At 38.5% G+C, this 21,176-nt stretch overlaps 3 protein-coding genes and 1 long non-coding RNA gene across 4 annotated transcripts; 2 read left to right on the top strand and 2 right to left on the bottom strand.

Moving 5' to 3' along the window:
- Positions 1 to 697: 697 nt before the first annotated feature.
- LOC114135870 (bile acid-CoA:amino acid N-acyltransferase-like) lies at positions 698 to 10,540 on the top strand. The gene is given in 13 exon segments (XM_028003525.1): positions 698 to 854; positions 1,387 to 1,533; positions 2,199 to 2,408; positions 2,605 to 2,704; positions 4,646 to 4,836; positions 4,914 to 5,089; positions 5,639 to 5,678; positions 5,681 to 5,739; positions 5,858 to 5,958; positions 7,543 to 7,636; positions 8,189 to 8,269; positions 9,791 to 9,926; positions 10,017 to 10,540. Coding segments are annotated over 13 exon segments (1,536 nt in total). The 5' UTR covers positions 698 to 754; the 3' UTR covers positions 10,118 to 10,540.
- LOC114135871 (uncharacterized) lies at positions 8,735 to 9,784 on the bottom strand. Its single transcript, XR_003593674.1, has 2 exons — positions 9,205 to 9,784; positions 8,735 to 9,016 (listed from the first exon to the last, which is right to left on the bottom strand). It is a non-coding gene; the product is annotated as an uncharacterized LOC114135871 (long non-coding RNA).
- On the bottom strand, positions 10,348 to 11,456 carry LOC114135457 (protein S100-B-like). The gene is made up of 3 exons (XM_028002764.1): positions 11,450 to 11,456; positions 11,006 to 11,277; positions 10,348 to 10,832 (listed from the first exon to the last, which is right to left on the bottom strand). Exons 1-3 carry the CDS (start codon positions 11,454 to 11,456, stop codon positions 10,683 to 10,685), a joined length of 429 nt encoding a protein of 142 aa, XP_027858565.1. The 3' UTR covers positions 10,348 to 10,682.
- Positions 11,457 to 14,441: 2,985 nt separating this feature from the next.
- inpp1 (inositol polyphosphate-1-phosphatase) lies at positions 14,442 to 21,126 on the top strand. The gene is made up of 6 exons (XM_028003522.1): positions 14,442 to 14,680; positions 16,661 to 16,866; positions 16,962 to 17,022; positions 18,489 to 18,689; positions 18,765 to 18,939; positions 20,089 to 21,126. Exons 2-6 carry the CDS (start codon positions 16,663 to 16,665, stop codon positions 20,582 to 20,584), a joined length of 1,137 nt encoding a protein of 378 aa, XP_027859323.1. The 5' UTR covers positions 14,442 to 14,680; positions 16,661 to 16,662; the 3' UTR covers positions 20,585 to 21,126.
- The last annotated feature ends 50 nt before the right edge of the window (positions 21,127 to 21,176 follow it).

Raw genomic sequence — 21,176 nt, 5'->3', positions numbered from 1 at the left:
TTCTTTAAATGTTACTTTTGTATTTTAGATTTAATCACAAGTCAAGCTTAGCTATATCTAGTGAGTCTATTGGTGAGTTTAAAGGTGTCATAATCAACAAATATCCACTTTGTCATTTTTAAACTAACTCACATCCTCAATAATACATTGAAGGCAGTAGCACTTTTTTGATTTCCAAAAAAAAGAAGAGGTAATAAGTTCAAACTCAGGTGTGTTGCTGTAATCAAGTTGAAGTGCTAAAGAGAACAGACATTAAATAAAAGGAAATATTACTTTAAAATCAACTATGGGATTCAATCAACGTTTGTTTATTATTATTTAATTATTTCATACATATGTAAATTGACCAAAACGTTTTATACATTTTTTATTTCCTTTTTTGAAGTTTTAACTCTATGACAATCTCAATACCATTATTATATACTTGTTCCTTATTTACATTCCTAAATAGAAATAGAAAAATGTAGGAAGGAGATAAATATTGTTTTGAAGCGTGAACATTTCATAATGATTTAATGACGTTGCAGAGACGTGTGTCAACCCCACCCCTTTCATAATCGCCCCCCAAGCTTTTACTTTAGTTGTGTAAATGTTCACCTAATTCTCTTTTGTATACATTTTATACTCGACTGTAAAGAGTTCAATGAGCGGTAAGGTAACTTTTAATCGATTTCAGGTGTGAACTTGTTTTTACTGCTTGCTGCCAGAAAACGGTGGACAAACTTCCGGCTTGATCCTGTTCTAAAGATTTAAAATGTACTGGAAGGGGATATTAAACCTTACGCTCAAACTTTGTGCTCGCTGTTTGCTCGGTGGAGCTTCGGTTGAATCTGATATCTTCTTAAAGGGACAGCGAGTGTCCCCTTGGCTGTACATGACGTTTTTGTTTAAGACATGCATTTTTCACGTCTGGAGATTACTTTAACTCGTACTTTTATCATAAGTGTGAAGCTGTGGTACGTCCCTTTAATACGTGCCCATGTGAGGTTTGACCGGTTTTTACAGCAACATTGACATGTACTTCAATAAGTAAAGAAAGAACAGACATTCAGTGTTGCAAAGATTACCACAATAAAAGGAAACTGGGACAAAACAGAACAAACTGTGCAGGGTTTTTATGTAGATTTTACTTAAATGATAAAAATGTTCTCAGTGCTTACATAAAGTATAACTTTTTAGTTGCTTGTATTCAGTACACCCTTCTGTGTTGGAACCCAAAGGTTTAAGGTTAATTTCTTCAATCTGCAAAAAATCTTGTTGCTTATTGCCAACAATAAGCAAACAGACCGTGGCAAGATTACTATTTGACATGTCTTTGTTTTCCATTCACTGAAGCCTTTGGAGTCAGTGAGCGAAGCTTTTTCTGGTGTTTCTCTGCTTGATATTTCTTAATTTCTGCTTGCAGAGCACACAGAGAGGACGTGATGTTCAGGCCACATGTGAGTGTGAAAGCTATAGGGCGGCTCGGTCACATCAAGATGAAACCAGACTTCACTACTTGGAGGAAACTGGCAGGTTTGCAGCAGCTTACAGGTAAAGTTATGGTTTATTTATCCAGCGCTTTGTTTTTCAGGTGGACACATAAGGAGGAAAACCTATAACTTAGAAAACTTCTGTACTTTTACATAAATTTATTATAGTAATTTAATCACTTATTTTCACTGGCTTTTTCTTACATTTGATTTAAATACTATGTTATTGGTAAAACGTATTTATTTTTTGTTTTTGTATAAATATTTACCTCAAATTCTTCAAATAATGTTGCTATTTTCATGTTATAAACGTATTGAAATATTAATGTTGGGATCCTCCCTTTCTGGAGGACACTCCTCTTACCATTTTACTGGGTCTGCTCAGGTTTGCCTCTAAAAAAGGTTTTAGATTTTTTTTTTTAAATGTTTAGTTGTCTGTGGGGCATGAAGAGAGCCCTCAAAATACAACCAGACAAAAAATAAATAAACTTGGATAATGTTCTCATTAAATCCTCCAAACTAACTTAGTTCAATTTTACAGACACGAACGGGAATTATCTTTTATATAACGCTTTTAATCCACGGGGGGGGGGGGTTGTATATTTGATCATCCGCTGCACATCTATCCTCCTTCTTTATTTACCCACTCCCTGTTTGTCATCAATAATTTACTCTAACTGAGTTCTCTGCTGCGTGTCAAAAAGTCTCATTGCTTTTGTCCTGCAGGGAAAGTTCGGTGGATGAGCAACACCAGACCCGCTCCTGTTTTGACAGCCGCTCCTGTTCGCGCCCTCGTTGACGAGCAGATCATCATTAGAGGGCACTTCCTGCCCCCACGCTGTCCCGTCACTGTGCATGCAAGAATGCACTGCGACGAGGGAGTCCTATGGGAGTCAATCGCTCATTATAACACAGATGAGAGGGGAACTTTTAGCTGTGAGTAAAACTATTAAATGATTCTTGTTTTATCAACATATGTGGTGATAAGTAATGCAATTTATATTATCTACAGCTGGATAAAGAAGATTTATGCTTGAAAACATAAAATTTAATATAAACTGGTGACTATGTAGGGTTTAATTTGCCTTTTTTGTTTTGTTTTTTGTTTTATTTCTGCCTTTTGTCTGTCCAGTAACTCGTGATCTTTCAGTTGGAGGCTCCTATTTGGGCTGCGAGCCGATGGGACTCTTCTGGAGTATGCGGCCAGCTCCTGGAGGAAGAGAAGGTTTAAGGCAGGTGATGGAAACAAGTTCAAGAGCTACACAGGGGGAAACATGTGGCATTAAACTCATTTATATGTATCCTGATGCACTTATGAAAATTATTCAAAGTTAATATGCAGCATCCAGCAAAATGTAATCTAAGTGCATAAGCCAAACATACTGAAGAGAGACAAATAAGACGCGACTAAAATGAGTTTTTTGGCCAACATGCAATTTACTATATGTGGCAGGAAGCTAAAACTGTATGTGAGTATGAAAAAAAGAAACATACCCACAGTGAAACATGGTGGTGGCAGCATTATGCTATGGGTGTGTCTAGGCCTGTCACGATAGCAAATTTTGCTGAGCGATTAATTGTCTCAAAAATTATTGCGATAAACGATAATATTGTCTGAAGATCTTTTAACACCAATTTAATGGAAATGACGTAACAATGCATGCGATTTCCTGCCAAAGATAGATACACTTTATTTTCAAAAGAATATTTAACACTGGAACTGATAAACAAAATAAACAAAACAACCAAAAATAAAATGGATTCTCAGTCTCCATTAACAAAAAATGTACTTGATAAAAACTAAACAACACAAAGCCAAAGTGGAAATAAATACTGCATTCAACCAAAAGAGTGCAGATTATGAAGTCTGTATATTATGTTGCCCTTCACTAATAATTAGAGTTAAATAGAGAAGATGGGCACATCGACTACCTGATGCAATAATTCACACTACATGATTTTTTGCTCCTATTTTTCCCCTTATGACAATCTTAAAACGTTGGTCTTTCTAAGAGTGTGTGGTGTGTTACGGTAGATCGTCGTTGCCGCTCTGATCCAAATCAGGGGTTTTTCCCGACTGGGAGCGAGAACACAGCCTGTTGAATGTGACAGGTAGCCAATCAGAAAGCGAGGATTCTTCTCAGCGTTTTCTGAGGGGAAATTACATCGGGGAATCCCAAACAGCTGACACGGTGCAACCCGAAGTCCAGCCATGTTTATTCAACATGCAAAGAATATAGAAATGACAAGAGGAGGAGTTGGAGCGAAATTACTACCGCAGTTGATAAACCCGGTAACTTTTCAGCTGTTCTTCGTTAACGTGACGTAAATAAGTTATAATGATTTTCATTCAGTCAGGACTGACACTAGCAACAAACATTGCAGGTAGATTGTAGTAAAGCATTGATTAATGTCTGGTTTTAAAATTAGTTAACTGGACTTGTAGCCATTATTTTGTGCCCATTGTTGGACACCATACGGCAGGACCGAACCCGATCGAACCGTTATGCCTAGGATTTCTGTCGGCTAATGTTTGGTCTGTCAGGTTTTGAAAATGGGCCGACAATCAGGCGACAGCTCTAAGATCGTGTCGTGTGTGCTGGGCTTTACACTAAGGAAATGAGGAAGGAGGGTCAGTGGAGAGCACCGGAGTTGAGCCTTTTTTCATTCCTGTCATTAACAGAAAGAGAAAAAGGCCGGAAGAGACGATAATGCCGATAATTAAAATGACGTCGATAATTTTAATTTATCGTACGATTAATCGATTTATCGTTTATCGCGACAGGCCTAGGTGTGTCTCTCTTTAGTTGACTAATAGCCATTAGTTGGCTATGGGAAGCTGGTCAGAGTAGCTGAATGGAGCAACATATTGATAAGAGGCTGCGTCCATCTTGTTGGGATCTTCACTCTGACTGTTGGATTTTGTGCTGCAAGAATCATTTGATTGAAAGAAGCATGCATGGAAATTAATAAACCAAATTAAGTCTGCGAGACAGAAAGTGAGCTACGTTTATTGTTAGACGTGCTGCAAAGAAATGAACATGCACAATCCCTGATTTTTTTCTTTCTATTTTATGTTTTCCCAGGTTTGGGTTCTTACATTTCATCATTGATATTTAGTCATTTGTTTAAAAAGCTATTATTTTCTGACTGACATTTGCTCTCTTTTTTAGACTGAGGAAGAAGAATGTGGAGAGTCCTTACATGGTGCATGTTTCTCTGCTGGAAGGCCACGTCTCAGCCAGCGAAGGGCAACGCTCTGAGCTGGCAGCGGTGACTGCTGAACGGTGGTACATCGCACCAGGAGTGAAGAGGATAGAGATTAATCAAAATGGACTCGTAGGAACATTGTTCATACCACCTGGTGAGCATTTTATCCATTAGTGTTGTGACTTTTCACCGGTGGAGGACATTACTTATTTTTGTCTCGGCCTCCTGCAGGTCCAGGCCCGTTTCCAGCCATGTTGGATCTGTGGGGAATGGGTGGAGGACTGCAGGAATACCGCTCCTCTCTCCTTGCATCCAGAGGCTACGCTAGTTTTTCTCTTGCCTACCTTGGGCACAAAGATCTGCCTGGCCCACTAAACCGTATCAATGTCAGAGATTCATATTTTAAGGCAGGATAATTGTTCCACTTCTCGTTGTACCTCCTGTTGATTTAAACCTTTTGATTGTTGACCTGAAAGTAGATGTGGTCAAGTGAGCAGCTATTTTAATGATTTAATGTCATGTTCTTTTGTCTTTCCCATGTTGAAAAGTGTTTAAGATGTATATCCCAGGAAACAAAAAGTTATGAATTACAAATTAAAATCTTTAAGGCGTCCTAAAGAGTGAAGGATGAGTTTCAAATTGCCTCATAGGCACCCAGTGGGTGAAGTATTTATCTTTCATTTGAAAAGTTTTGCCTTCCATCTTCCTTCCTTGTTAGTGGAGCTAAACACTGTGGCACCGGTGCTTTTTATCAAAAATGACCATTTCTTTACCATTTACTTTTGTATTCCCACCATTTAGCATACAGTGAGTAAAATAAGATTATGCTAACATAGTAAGTGATGAATCTTTGCATATCTTTAACCATGCAGAGGGAGCTGCTTACTCCTGCTTACTGCTGCTTATGTTTTACTTGCTAAACATGTAGCTGGTCTTTACTCCTCTTCCTCCCACAGGCTGCCTTCCTCCTGCTTCAGGATCACCCTCAGGTCGTCTCATTGGCCTCTCCTTCGGATGCTACTTTATGCTTCGCATCGCCACCAAAACCGGAGTTAAAGTCCGTCACAAAGCTTAGTGTCTCATTTTAAACTCTCTTTCTAATTAATTATGTTTGTCAGTAATCATGTGTAATATCTAAATCGATTGAATTGCCGTGTTTCTGTGTTCCTCTGCAGCCATCTTGTTTGGTTTGTATCAACGGCCCTGTGGGAGCCGTTGATACAAACTACGCAGTGTCACTCTTGAAATCAGACGGCAGGACAGAAGAGTCTGACAGGTAAATAATCAGCTAGGTAACATAATGATGATTGATGATGATGATGATGATGATGTAGTGAGCCACAAAGTGATTCAGAGCCACAGGCAGCTTGAAATTATGCTTATTAGATTTGATTTCAAAGAAAGTCAGTATATTGCATTAAATCTATTCCTTCAAATCAATATGCTGATAATCTGTAATATGTTTATAGGATATAAATTGTCTTGCAGAAACACCAACACTGTTTCACATTTTCCAAACATCCTCAAACTATGACGTATGTAATAGAAATTTTGTGAGATGGAGCAGCTCAAAGGGCTGCATGGTGGTTCAAATAGTGTATGGAGACTAAAAGTTTTACCAATTCTTTGCGAAGTAGCTCAATCTCAGTCTGACTGGATGGAGAGCACAGATACTCAAACGGATTTGAGTTCAAATGGATTGAACTTGGATCTGTTCAATCCATTTGATTGAACAGATCCAATCAAATGGCAGTACCACAGCATAATGCTGCCACCACTATGTTTCAACACCAAGAAGACCAGAAGTTTAATTTTGTTCTCTTCCTCATCAGATAACCTTACATTCTCTCTGGTTCTCTGAATAATTTCCTTGCCGTCCATTAATGGTCGTATTTGTTTAATTGGACAGCCATGTCTTTGTGAGTTTACAGTGGAGTCAAACTTTTTCCATTTACACACGATGAACTGAACAAAGCTTCTTTTATAACAGATCTTTCCCTATAATCTGTCTGTTATGTTTCCTCGTCTTCATGATGTTGTTTAGTTTCTAACAAATCTCTGAGATCTTTACAGAACTGCTGGATTTATACAAAAAATTAATTGTTTAAAGGTGAACTCTGCTTAGCCTTTTGTCTGAATTTCAAAGGCAGGTTGTTGCACAATATTTTATTTTGGGATATGACATTAAATGGGACCAGCACCCCTTCCGACCCCACTAGGGACAAGAGTATACAGAAAATGGATGGATGGACATTAAATGTGGCTGAACAGAAATGCACTCCACATTTCTCACGTCTTGTGTTTGTGCTCTTCATAATTAAGAGCTACTTTGTGTTGGTCTGTCGTGAACAAGCTCAATTAAAAACAGTCGCTGTAGTTGTACATATTTGATTACACTTCAGGAACAAATATGTCCTTTCAGAGGGCTGTACATGCGTACATACTGTGATTTCTTAATTAATACTATTGTTTGATCTCCTTTTTTGGTGTGGCATTCACTAGCTCCTCCCACTCTCCAAATATGGTCACTTATATATTCAAATACTTTTAAATGGTAACAAATAGGAAAATAAAGTTCTTGCTTAAAGTAGTTCACTAACCATTTCCTTAATTCCTGTTCTTTACACTCCATATCAGTTTATTGGCTTCTGTGTCTTTGTTGCTGATGATGGTGAAGTTACATAGATTTAAAATGGACATATTTTGACAGAAATACATGTTCTGTGGGTTACATAAACACACGTCAGCTGTAAATACAACTGAGCAGTTAGTAATCACTGGTGCTACAAATTTCATCAACATGTCATAAATAAAAATACAATTCATCTCCTGGTTTTCCTCTTTTTTTGTTTGTTTTTAGTTCCCAGACATTTTGGAATTTTGATGATGAGGGCTGTGTCATTTTCAAAGATGTCACTCTGCCTGCTAATATTCCTCCTGACAAGTTTCTTAAGGTAACAGAACAAAAACTGTTTACACCTGGTGTTGACATCCACCTTTACTGAGCTGATCACTCAAACAAGAACAGACGATCCTGTGAGACCCCACTTTAAATCACAAATACTCATTTAAGATGTGTTGAGCCACAATTGAGCATATTTGTTATTCAGTTTAACTCACCCACTAAACAGCTCTGTGAATAGAATAGAAATATCTTTTATTGTCCCACAACAGGGACATTTTTGTGCAACAGCAGCAAAAGTGACAGGCAATAAGAGCAAATAGACTCAAACAAGGTAATAAAAATTTAAATAAAAAATAAAAATACTATCCAGTAAGAGCAAAATTTTCAGCATTAATAGTGTAATACCAAAGTCCAGGAGAATGTGCAACAGTCTCTTTGAGAATTAAAAAACTATTATTTACAATTACTGATAATTTTAAAAAAAAGTTTTTAAACTTTGCAGTGCGCTATGAGCACATAACCAGGTTAGCATATAAGAAGATCTCATTAATGTTATATTATTTCCTACAAGTTTTGCTTTGATTTTCTTGTGTTTCTGCAGGTGGAGAAGCTCGACTGTCCTCTGATGTACATAGTGGGTGAAGATGACCTGACTACTGCGAGCATTGAGAACGCAGATCTGGTAAAGTTGGTTAATTGACTCCTTTAAATCCAGATTGACAGGTAATGGTTTGGAGCAAGGTTCTGACACCTTTCATAGGTAACATCTCAAACAAAGACATTAGTTTTATCTCCTGTAGATCTAAGAGAACCTCTATAAAGCAATTCTTCTATGAAATATGAAATGTCTCATCAAAAAGACTTCTGTTTTTCTTCTTGTCACCTAAATAAATAAAATTCTCTGTATCTTGTCGAGTTTGTACTGGACATAAGCACAACCATACCGCTGACTATTTAAAAGAACTACAAGCAAATTTGTACTTTAAAAAAATGCTGTTTGTAAGACGTGTAAAGATTTCATTAGGCCTTCATAGAAAGTTACCACTTTTCCCCGGTTGCTCATTCCAGTTTCTACATTTGTCTTTCAATTAATTTTCCGTTTAGAGACAATATTATAATTTGGGTTATTTAGTCATGCTTTTCTATATACAGAAATCACAAAGTTAGTAGCGGCTTCGCTGTTTGTGTTATACTGATCTTCTTCAGCGTTAGGCTTTAAAGTCAGTCTCTCCCTCACTCGCCACTACTGCCACCTTTTGGCCATTATTGGTATTACATGAAAAATGTAACGTATCGCTGCCGCACTACACAGCATATTTGAACCACGGATAATAACATTTTTAATAGTTGAGAGAGTGACTTTGAATGGCTCAATAATCCTTGGTACCACATTGTGATGGCCAAATCCATGGCCACACTCTGTCGGTAACTCTTTTTATGCACAGTTTATTTTTTCATACAAACACAACACTTTAGTTTCAATAAAAACATTTATTAGTTGATTTGAATGCATTTGTTCTATTTGTTAGCGCGCACATTTAGTTAACATATGTATTTATATCAACTTAAAATTAATTTGTTTGCTTAAGATTAATTCTGTTTGTTTCCCGCCGGTACTTACCTGCCTTGGAGTTACCAGACAGAGGATGGGGGCCAGGGCTCAGCATGCTGATTGGACTGAACCACTAGTTCCTGCTGGCAGGGGGAATTTGTAGTTTCTTTCTTTAGATAAGTTTTGTATTTAAGTAAATATTAGTATTTAAAGTTTAATATTTTTGATTTTCAGTTTTGGGTATTTAGTTTAGCCAAACTTAGCTGTACTGTTATTTGTTTTGTGTCATTTGTAGTTGTATTCTGTTTAGTTACCCCTATTGTGTCTTATCTGGTCTGATCAACCAGTATATAAACCCTGTGTGTCATTTCTTTGTTAGGTCAGTTATGTTTGTTTGTGCAGCCAGTTTGTTTACATTTTTTGCCTGAGTTCAGTTTTGTTTCTTTGACCTCTTTTATGAGCTCAGTTTATCTTTTGTTATTTATAATCTTTGGGTTAAAATAAAAAACCCTATTTTCTAATATGTCCTGTGACTCCTCCTGTTTTTAACTCGGTCCATCACACACATATATTTTAAACAATGTCTCAATTTTAGTCATCAATCTATCGAATGTCTTTGCCGCTTTTAATTCTTGGTTTCTGGATCATCAGATTGAGGAGAGGTTAAGGTTTGCAGGTAAATCCCACCTGTTCACCCGCTTGTCCTACCCCGGCGCTGGTCACCTGATTGAGCCGCCCTATTCCCCGAGTGCAAGAGCGTCCATGTGGTCTGTCAAACCCAAGAAATGTGAGCTGCCTCTGCAGTTTTGCATTACTTCATTCATGTTCTTTACTTTTGATTGCCATTATTACATGAGATCTGATGTTTCTGCTGCAGTGATCACGATGTGGGGCGGCCACCCTGCACCGCACGCTGCTGCCCAGGAAGATGCATGGAAGAAAATGTTGGATTATTTGGAGAAAAATCTGAGAAGCTGAATATCTGGAGAGATGCTGGATTTGAGGAATGTTTATACGAAGAAACGTAAATTGGAGCTCAAGTTCAATTTGCACAAAAATGGACAAGTTAATTTGTTGCAATGCAGTAAATTGTAGATCATCCACAAAAGAGAGCCGCTTGGTTTTAGCTGTTATTCTAGTGCCAACCACTGGACACACATCAGCGAGGAGGAAATTCACAGCAGCAGCAAATCTTTACATATATTATGTTTTATAAAACTCCTGTAGAAACCGAGCTGCTGCTGGATGATGGTTTCTGAACCATCATCCAGGTACGGAAGATGGTTCCCAAATACTGATCCAAATACTGGGCATTTCATTTCAAGCAGCAAAGTTCATAAACTACTGAACTGTGCAAAAATGTACCAATTCCCCAAGCAGAATAAATCATGTTATGAAAAACATAATATAAAAAAGATTTAACCACAACCTGCTTTCTAAGTTGGTTAAAGTACAAAATAATCAAGTCACACTAGTAGACAAACAGAGTCAGACTTCCAGATTTTCTCAAGTGTTTAATGAATATATAGTGCAAACATACTGATCAATGTTTGTGGGCCTGGTTGAAGATTTCGTGACATGCTGAAGTAACCATGGCGATGAGGGCTACGAACTCTTTGAAGTCGATCTCCAGGTCTCCGTTCTGGTCCAGATCAGTGAAGAGCCGGTCCAGGATCTTCTTGTCCTTAATTTTCTGTTTATAAGGAAAAGTTGATTAAATGCAGGAACTAGACAAATAAATCAGATTAGATGGAAAAACTACGGAAGCACTGTGACATTTGATTCATAGATCTTGGCAGTTTCACTCATGCAGATCTTGAGTTTGAGTTCCTGCTGTGATTAAAGTAATCAGATTAAATCACTCGCCTTGATGAAGTGATTCATCTCATTGTTGATGAGAGCTTTAAGGTCTGCCTTCCTCAGTGTGCAGTTGTGACCCGAGTATTTATGGAAAACTTTAATGATACTGGCCATACCACTCTCCAACTCTGAGAAATCATCTGTAGAGGCCTGAAACAAACAATTTAAAACCAAAACATCATTTAGACTTACTTTCTCCCATACATGTAAATGTTCATTAGTATGACTTAAAAAAATAAACCAGAAACTTTCTTTGTTTCTTTCTATTAAACTGTAAACTAAAACACTGCATGCATTAATGACTTACCTCCATCTTCAGCAGCTGCTTTCTCCAGTGAGGATCTTGAGTGCGACTGAAGACTAAATAGCGGCAAGCTGTCGGCCTCGCCCAATAACAATGGATACGTAGCAGAATCGATCAACCACACGGAGGCTTCTCATCTGTCATACAGTACATAATGCATTTTTAATGGATGCAAGTGGTCAACTCTTTTACCAAACAAGCTTCTCGTGAAAAGTGTAATTTCACGTGTGGGTGTGTGTGTGTGTGTGTGTGTGCAAGAGAGAGCGAGAGAGGGCTTTAGTGTTTTGTTTTTTTTTTCATTTCCTTGTCTTCGTTTTACGTTTTGCTCCTGACAGATCTGTAGGAGTCTTCGCTAAAGCACTTTGAACTCATTAGCTTCAGATTGTATCTACTAGTGGTCACTTTGGCAGCACAATTTAATTTTATTTAACCATGAACGTCAATGTATTTATGTTAATATGACTGGCCAATGCAAATAAATGCAAAATAAGAAAGTATGCTTGTTTTTTTTTTGTTTTTTTTTAGCAAGTCAACCTTTAAAGATTGTTGTGCATGTTTATTCAGACCTCTGAGTCAGTAACTTGTAGAACCACCTTTACCTGCATGTTTATCTAAAAGCTTTGCACATCTGGAGGCTGAAGTTTTTCCTGTTTGCTCTTTAGAGAATTCACCATGCTCAGTTACAATGGATTGAGAGACTAATGCATGCATGTAGTCTTTGAGAGTGTCTTTAAACATAAATTTTATAGTCTCATTGTGGATTTTTATTGGATTTATGTCTGGACTTTGACTGGGCCGTTCTAACTCCTCTATATAGTTTGATCTTGTCTTGTTAGAAGGTGAATATTTGACCCAGGCTCAAGTCATTTGCACTCTGTGATAAGTTTTCTTTCAAAATGTAGTTCCTTGCAACACCTCTAGCTCTCCACCAATAGCTGAAGAGCAGCATCCCCATAGCATGATGCTACCAAGACCACTTTTCATTATTGGGGTGATTTTCATAATAATTCTGCCTTACATAGCCTTTAAGCCAAAAAAAAAACAACATTTTTGGTCTCATCAGACCTGAGCATCTTCTTTGACACTATCTACATGGTTTCTAGCAAACAGGCTTAACATGTCATAAAACTGTCAGATTTGTGGCTTCCATGACTACAAGTTGTCATCAGATTCTCCCACCTCAGCTGTAAACCTCTGCAGTTTACCATGGACCACTTGGCTGCCTGTTTGATTAATCCTCTCCTTGCTCAGTGTGCCAGTTTAGTTGGACAGTCTCTTTCCATTTTCATGTGATGGATTAAGGAACGCTGTGTGAGGCGATATAATAAGATTTGTGCTTTATAACTCAATTCTGCTTTAGACTTTCTCCCTGACTTGTCTGCTGTGTTGCTTAGTTTTTGTAATTCTAATTAATCTATTTATTAATTATGGTACTTATAAAGTCAGATTGCACTGACTGGATATAATTTAGATGGATCAGAGTAACTGAGGTTTAATGCAAATGCACAGCATACATTATATTCTATCAAGGTATAATGACGTATATTGACTCAATAGAGTGCTGCATCATTACAAAGATAATAGATCTTCTATCTTTTTGTTTTTTTTAAATACATCGCCTGTTTTGTGTTTATATCAACTGTTTATTGGTGCTTAGTTTTGAGAGGTTTTTTTTTTTTTTTTTTTTTTTTCTTCCAACTACTCCTTTTCATTTAAAACGTTTGTTTATATCAACATGTGACATTTTAAGCTGTAAATGAAATAAATAAATTAATGAATTAATTCTTATTTGTAAAAAAAAAAAAAAAAGCTTAAATCACAAATGCTTATCTTCCAATTTACCACTTTGTGTTGACCTATCAATATCCAGATAAAATGCAATGGACTGTGTGAATGTGAAAACAGGGAGAGGTTCAAAGGATATTAGTGCTGAGAAGGCACTAATATCCTTGTAAACGCACTGAATGGTCTTACAGGATGACTGTCACCCTGCTGTCATTCTGCAAGACCGAACAGGAAAACATCCTGCTTTCAAATGCTTTCAAATAAGCAAACTATTTAGGCTTTCCAGTAAAAGCCTAAATAGTTTGCCATCAGTTCTCTTTTAATAAAAAATACACTCCGTGCGTCATTAAAAGATATTTACATCAAAACATCTTTGTAAGTAGGTAAGCTATGAATGCCACTGTTTTACTTAATTTTGGGTGTAAAGCTATTGATAAGAGAAAGCTTGAACTGAGTCAAATATCTCCAATACATTGGTCATTAACAATTGAAGCTTTTGTAGTATTTAATTGAAAAGCACTTAACTCTGCATATGTGGTTTCTGTGCCTCTCAGCAGCAAGCTGTGTGGGGATGCTTGTGGCCGGTTTGTGGCATCACTTACAGAGCTAAAATATATTATGCTGCCTTGCAGAGAAAAATAGAGATTGCAGCAACGATCAAAACAGAATCTGCTGTTAAATTTGGACTTGCCAGCCTCTTTTCTTTTGAATGAATCTGTCTTTATGTATGATTACTGTTGCTTATCAATGAATTACAAGGCGTCAACATGTGGTCACTGGAGGAAGAGAAATACCTACTCCAGATTAATTTTAATCAGACTTTTGAAATTGTAGCTACTGGGTTCATTATGAAGTTTGAGGTATTAATTTGGGGGGGGTTGAATAATTTATTTTCACCAGAGAATCAGACAAAAAGATATTAACAGTATCTAACACCAAAAAAAAAACTAAATGACCCCAATAAATGTTCACATAAATAAACATAAACAACAACTTTTAAGCAGCACGTCTCTCCCTTCTGATGCCCTTCTCGGGTGAGGAGGTAAACCAGGAAGAGGTGAATGCTTGTTCCACTAAATATTATTAAAACAATAGAAACAGACAAATTGACAAATTTGTAGCTACGGTAGCTTTGTACAGAAAGAATGACCAGCCCCTCTGTTTCTCAAGAATGTCTCCGCAAATGTCTAATCGCATCTATAAAACTCAAACAGCCCAAACATTTGATCTGTAACTCAATCACGCATCACAAAGGACTCAACAGGTGTATCTAACTGTCAATTGAACGCATCGCGCTACGTTTCCGGTGTTCTGCGCCTTAAAAGGAGCTACCGTGGCAGACGTCATACGTTACGCTCCTGTCTCCGCCTCGAATGTTTCAGCGTAGCTCGCGGGTGGAGCGTCCGCCCTTCCTGCGGTTGGAAACTGACGTAAACTGAGCAGGCAGGCAGAGCTCAGCGTTAATTAAACGCTTAAAAATAATAATTTGACTGAAAGTCCACATCCTCCTCCTGAGCTCTCTGCATTTTGAGCCAAACCGGAAAACGCAGCCACCGAGAAGGAGATAGAAAGCAGGCTGTAACCTGGCGTTGGTAAGGTTTTAGTGATTCACCTTATCTTTTTTTGTGTGTGTGTGTTTTTTTTTTTTTTTTTACTTTGCTTTCATTTAAATTCCTGTCATACATCATTTCTCATGAATGCGAAGCAAAGCCCCCGTCCTCGCTTTTAGTAGTACAGCTGAGCAGACAACAATGACGACGATTTTGGGATCGGAACAAATGAAATTAATAAAATCAGTATATTGTTTATATTTTGTAACGGTTTATGTTTCAGTCTGGATAAAGGAGTCCTAAGCAGCAGTAGTTTCCCAGAATCTCTTCATCTTTAAACATTTTTACCAGCACTGCTTTTGACTATCAAAACTATTGTAGCGATGTATTTTTCTCTGTAACAAATGTACCTTTATTTAAACCACAGCTAGGCAGCAAAGTTTGGGTTTATACTATATTATTTAGTAAAATAAGAAGGTTTTTGAAAACCTCTTCAACTTTACTTTGGGTTGGTGGCAAGAGTAGAGCTGCCATTGGTAAAAAAAAAAAAAAAACTGTAGCAGAAAAGCAGGTTTTAAACTATTATTGTCAGATTCTGAGGCCTTGTTTATCTTCAGTCATTTTGTTTGTTTCTGTTTCCATTTGATTGATAAAGTTAGCTGCTGCCATATTCTACTGTCTCATCTTCGAATAGATGTTGTATTTTTCAGTATAGTGAAACTGTATGCAGTCTGCGCTCATTAGTTCACCTGGTGTTTACTGGAATGATGGTGGTATACTGGTTCTAGTCACTGGAGCCAGTGGGCTCATAAGTCTTTCTACTTGGCCATCATTTTCTACAGCACAGGTGTCAAACTCCAGTCCTGGAGGGCCACTGCTCTGCAACTTTTAGATGTGCCTCTGCTGCACCACAGCTGAATAGAATAATTAGGTCATTAATGCTCTGGAAAACTGATCTACACAAGGAGGAGGTAATTTAGCCATTTCATTCCAGTGTTTTGTACCTGTGGCACATCTAAAAACTGCAGGACAGCGGCCCCTGAGGACTGGAGTTTGATACCCCTGTTCTACAGAATAGGGGGTATTGTAAAAGTGGAGACTTAAAAATGCTCCCACTGGAACTCATCAACCAGACCATCTGGTTTTTATTAAATAAAATAACCCTCTGGTTTCAATTATCCCAAAACGAATTCTGGTCATTACAGTCTGCCATCATTTTCTTGACGAGCTGCATTCATGTTTTTCTCACACAAGTTTTGTTGGAGCCACATAGAATACAAACCAACGAACGCATTTAAAAAAGAATATGATCCAAAAAAACGAGGGATAAAAACATACTTGTGTTGTTAAAATAACTTTGGTCAGCTGCTTTATCTTAAGTAATGATTTATTGTACAATTTAAAACAAATGGAAAACTGACAACTGCAAGTTGTTCCACAGGTGACAGAGACTTAAGTGAGTTTGTTTCATTTTACAGAAAGAGGTTGAAAGCTTTAAGATATTAGGTTTTGTCCCAAGTGTTGAATTACTTGAGTACACAGAAGGATCATAAACGTAAATTAATATTTTCTCTAGAACAGAAAGTAAGAGAAACATCAAAAGTCTAAGAAAAACCTTGAAACATACTTTACAGATTAACACCACTTCAAGGGTCACAAGAAAATATGTCTCCTTGGAAACAAAGTAGGGCTGGTTTAAAACCTTTTGACAGCAGTGTTTATATATGAATGGTTGCTCTAATCAGAATCTGCCTCTCTGCTAATCTAATGCTGTGCTGCAGAGTTTTGCATAATTTCAAAATAGTTTCCTGAGAATTGAACTGTGAGCTGCGTATGTTTGAACCCTCTCTTCTAGGTCACATGCAAACCTCTGCAGCCACACCCCTGCTGCACTCATTTCTTTTTTCAGAGGTGCCCTGTTTTCATTTTCAGGCTATAATTAGCCCATCATGTGCGAGTGTGACCTCCTCCATCCCTTTTTTCCTGTTCTCTCTCACACAATTCTTTGCCTCTCTTGCGCAGACATGGCCGACCTGCTGAGGCTGCTGCTGCGGGTGGCTGAGAAGGCCGCGAACGTGGCTCGCATCTGCAGACAAGAGGCTCCTCTCTTTCAGCTCCTGGTGCAGGAAAAGACCGGAGAAGACAAGAACAAGAAGTTTGTGCAGGACTTTAAAACACTCGCCGATGTGGTGATTCAGGAGATGATCCGGCATGACGTGAGAGCTCAGGTAGGAGAAGGCGTGAATGGTGAGCCATAAATGATAGTTGTAGAACTAGATTGAGTTTTTATGCTAATGTTCTTTTTGTTTTGTTTTCTGTGCAGTTCCCAGAGATGGGTGGGTTCATTAATGGAGAAGAGTCAAACAAGTTTGAAAATGGGCTTGGTAATTATTTATTACTTTGTTGTTTTTTGCCTCTAGTGGCTTTTATTTGAAAGTAGTTCGACAGAAAACAGGGTAATGACAGAGAGGGAAGACATGCGGCAAATGTCGCCAGGCCGGGAATCGAACCTGCGACCTCAGCCACAAGAATTAAGGCCTCAATATGTGTGGCCATAAACTCACATATTGCGTTTATGGTGTTTTGCCCCTGCACCACTACAGCACCCCGTAATTATTTATCACTGTACATCATTGTTTCTGTCATGTTTGCCTTTCATCTTTCCTGTTTGCAGCTCATAATTATATTTATAATATAATTGCTGAATGTGCCACACACTACAAATGGCAAGCAAAACCTCCAGCTCTGATGTGAGTTTTTACTCTAAACTCGCATATCCTCAAATCTAGTTTGAAAGCGGTCGCTTGGAGACCTAACAGACCAGCACTGCACCTGAAGTTTTAAAACCTCTTTATAGACAACCGGCTCTGCCTGTAATTTTCCACAGCGGTGGGAAAAAAATGCCTGAAGTTCAGGTGGGTGTTGTAATTTCTCCTGACACGTATTGAAAGACAATACGTGTCTTTCAATATGTATTGTATTGAAAGACACACAATACAATTGTGTATTGTATTGTGTAAATAAAGAATGGGATCAGCGATTCACTTGTCCTTAACAGCCATGCTTACGAGAGACTGATCCTTCCACGCCATTTTCATCTTCAAAACTGTAGATAAGAGTTGAAACATCTTTACCAAAGAAGAGAAAAGTTCCCTCTATTTAGGCATTTAGAGGTTGTTTTTTTTTGTTTGTTTGTTTTTGTCTTGGCTGACAGAATTTACACCAACATCTTTGGATTTAATTTCCAAATGCCTGAAGGTTCCAGGTTCAGACGTAAGACTTTGTGAGGCTGTCGAGCCCAAATCATTTCTAAAGTGCCTGAAGGACAACATGGTCAGTGTTGGAGAGAAATATTGATCAAGCTGATAAAATAATTCCCTTGTTATATTGGTATTGAGCAAAACTAAATATAGTAATCATTGGAGAAGTAATGTTGGATTTAAATTAGAGAGTGAGGGAAAATGGATGACTTATTCTGCATTTGTAAACATCAGGCTTTAGCTATTTATAATAATGTTGTTTTTACATTGGACGTATGTCACCAAAGGTTTTTATCGTCAGATTTATAAATCCTTTTTTAAAAAAAAAAAAAAAAAAAAAAGGAGATTGTGATGCATTTATTTTCAGTACTTTTTTTCTCTCTCGCCCTAAAATATGATTGAAATGCCTTTGTAATGTTACACATGACTGGCAGCAGTTTTACACACAAAGAGCTGATTATTTATGCAGATCAAACACCCAGCACTTCAGCGTGCTGCTGTCCAAACATTTACACACGGTGACATCGTGTGCTGTGTAAACACATGAGGTCATTGGTTGTAAATTAATCAAAGCCTCACTGTTTCGCCAGGAGAAAGTGTGACTGTTACCGTGTGCAGCACAGAGGAGGAGACCGCAAAGCTCCTGGCCACCGTGTTGGACGGCGACCAGACGGCGGCGTCTCTGCTGGCTAGGGCCGTCCACCAAGACCCGTCCACCATCGAGGCGGGCACAGATGGACTCACGGTTCCGCTTAAACCCTCTGAGCTCGGCGTCTGGATTGACCCCATAGGTAAAAACGCACCAGCTGCTTAAGTTAGCTCCTTCCAACAAGAGCTGCTTGTGATGGTCTCCATTATGTGTGTAGACGCCACCAGTCAGTACATAGAAGGGCGTGAGGAAGTGGTGGAAGAGGACCGCCTGTCTCCTTCAGGTCTGCACTGTGCGCTGGTTCTGATCGGGGTTTACCTGCGGAGCACAGGTGAGCCCGTCATGGGCGTGATCAACCAACCGTTCAACAACAAAGATCTTGCTGGCACAGGGTGAGTTGAGCAACTCAGAATCTCTCCAACTCCTGTCCAGCAGGTTTGATGATTCAAGCTGTCTTCATGAAAAGTTAATTTAAAACTTTTAAACTTTGTCACACTTCCTCATATTTGATGACTTTTTGTTTCATCTGTTGAGCAAATGTTCGTCTTCAGATAATGATTGAGAGGAAAGTGCAGGGAGATCATCTTAACATAAAAAGGAACACTTCCTTTCTAATCAAATGGAAACGAAAATAAAATCATCAGTAGATATGAAATTAAAAATACATTAATTGGGGACAAATTATGGCAGACAGCGACAACCTGAGACTACTTTTTATTTTGCTTCTACCTATTTTTTTTTTGACATTTGCCTGCTCTAATACTTTGATTTTATTTTATTTGTCTTCGCCTTTAGTTTCTTAAATATACATTTAGTCCTCATATCATCTTCTTCTTCTGCTGCTTTTATCCTCTCTACAGATTATGGTCAATGAAACGTTTATATGTCTACGGGCTATACAAAACATGTTCATCGCATGTTTTGCACAAAATCATTTTCAGAATGAGATTTTAGTCAGCTCAGTTCCGCTTCTGTTGAGCTTCTTTCAGAATGAGGCGTTTTAAGGCCTCTCGTCACTTTAAATCCAGATAAGCTGCTGTTGGCCACGCCCCCCAACTCGATGTTTACACTCACATGAAAATTGCTTCAAACAAATGTGCAATTGTACAACCATACATCTTTGAAAAGCAGAAGTGGAGCCTCCTGCACAACCAGTAAGAATGAAGCAAGTCGCTTCTGGATGGCAAGTCAACAACAAAACATTTGCGTTTTCCAGCAGCCATTATACAGCCCATACACATTAAAACCAGCTGACCAAACATGCTGGAGCTCAGCTCGGGTTGCTAGGTAACGGCGCAGACGGTTTTTGAAACGGCACATTTTCCAGACACCAAAAGACATTAACTTATTGCCAAAGAATAATGGCTAGGTTTTCTTAGCGTTAGGTCTATTTTAGAAGCAGTTGAGACCCAAATAGACGTACAAAAATGTGAACTTTTCATAAAATGTTTTCTTTGATAACCGATGTGAATCTATGACTTTACTCCGTTTCTGTCGCTGAGCTTTTCAGGCTGACTAAAAGCGATCCTCTCTGTTCTCAGCTGGAGAGGAAAGCACTACTGGGGCGTGTCCTGCGGCAGCACAAACATCTGCTCAGAGTCAAGACCAGGAGAGCGGTCTGAGGGAGGCCTGTCCGTGGTGCTGAGCTCCAACGAGAAGCAGTCGGTGAAGGAAGCTCTGACCTCAGTGTGCGGCCCAGACAAGCTCATGTACGCTTCTGGAGCCGGCTACAAGATCCTGTGCGTCATCCAGGGCCTGGCGGACGCCTACGTCCTGTCAGAGGGCAGCACCTTTAAGTGGGACTCGTGCGCTCCTCACGCCCTGCTGCGGGCCCTGGGAGGGGGCGTGGTGGACTTGGCTTTGAGTCTGCAGCAGTCAGAGAGCGGAGCACAGGATCCCAGGACAGAACTGACATATCACCAGCCTCGCGCTGATCGATCCGGAGCAGTCCGCTGGGCCAATCATGGCGGTCTTGTGGCCTACAGAGACGCTTCTCAGCTCCGCAGCATCATGGGAGCCCTGAGAGGCAAACTGTAGGTAAAAAAAAAAAAAACTCGTTCCTCCAAGAGGAGGAGTTTGAATATACTGCCATATTTATGTTTTCTATGTTAGTGGAGGGAGATGGGTATGAACAGAAATATTTCAGCTATGAACTAACTTCTAACCAGATTTCTATGGAGTGTTGCCAACTAAATGTGAGATAAAATGTTTTTGAATTATGTTAAATAATATGAAGAGTGCAGTAACTTTGACAAGTCCTGAAACAGACAGGTTTTGCAGTATTTATCCCTAAAGCAAGCAAACATTATGAAGTCTAAAATGTGGTTGTTTTGTGTTGAATTAAAGTTATTGTAAATGTATTGAAAAATCAAATCGTTTTACACCATTACAACCATTCACACACTCAAACACGCGTTTATACGTCCATATGGAGATCTGGAGGCAACTTGGGATTAAGTGCCTTGCCATGTGGAAGCTGGAAACAATCCTACTCACATATAGTCACCCTATGTACTGAAGACATGTATTTTGTATAAAAGATATCAATAATGAAATTAAATGAATTTATTCACAGAAAATGTTTTTTTTTTTAAGTGGTGTTCTTTTTTTTTTATGTCTGGGGAAAAAT

Source organism: Xiphophorus couchianus, chromosome 20 (genome assembly GCF_001444195.1).
Source record: "Xiphophorus couchianus chromosome 20, X_couchianus-1.0, whole genome shotgun sequence".
Lineage (NCBI taxonomy): Eukaryota > Metazoa > Chordata > Actinopteri > Cyprinodontiformes > Poeciliidae > Xiphophorus > Xiphophorus couchianus.
The sequence above is the reverse complement of the archived record's forward strand: the minus strand, read 5'-3'. Positions and strand labels throughout refer to the sequence as shown.

What these genes read in the sequence shown, in the direction of transcription:
- LOC114135457 (XM_028002764.1), bottom strand. An exon ending in AGATGAATCACTTCATCAAG is followed by an intron (nt 10,833 to 11,005) that starts GCGAGTGATTTA and finishes CCTTATAAACAG; the next exon opens with AAAATTAAGGACAAGAAGAT.
- inpp1 (XM_028003522.1), top strand. Translation starts at nt 16,663, where the DNA reads ATGGCCGACCTGCTGAGGCTGCTGCTGCGGGTGGCTGAGAAGGCCGCG. An exon ending in CAAGTTTGAAAATGGGCTTG is followed by an intron (nt 17,023 to 18,488) that starts GTAATTATTTAT and finishes CTGTTTCGCCAG; the next exon opens with GAGAAAGTGTGACTGTTACC. An exon ending in AAAGATCTTGCTGGCACAGG is followed by an intron (nt 18,940 to 20,088) that starts GTGAGTTGAGCA and finishes CTCTGTTCTCAG; the next exon opens with CTGGAGAGGAAAGCACTACT.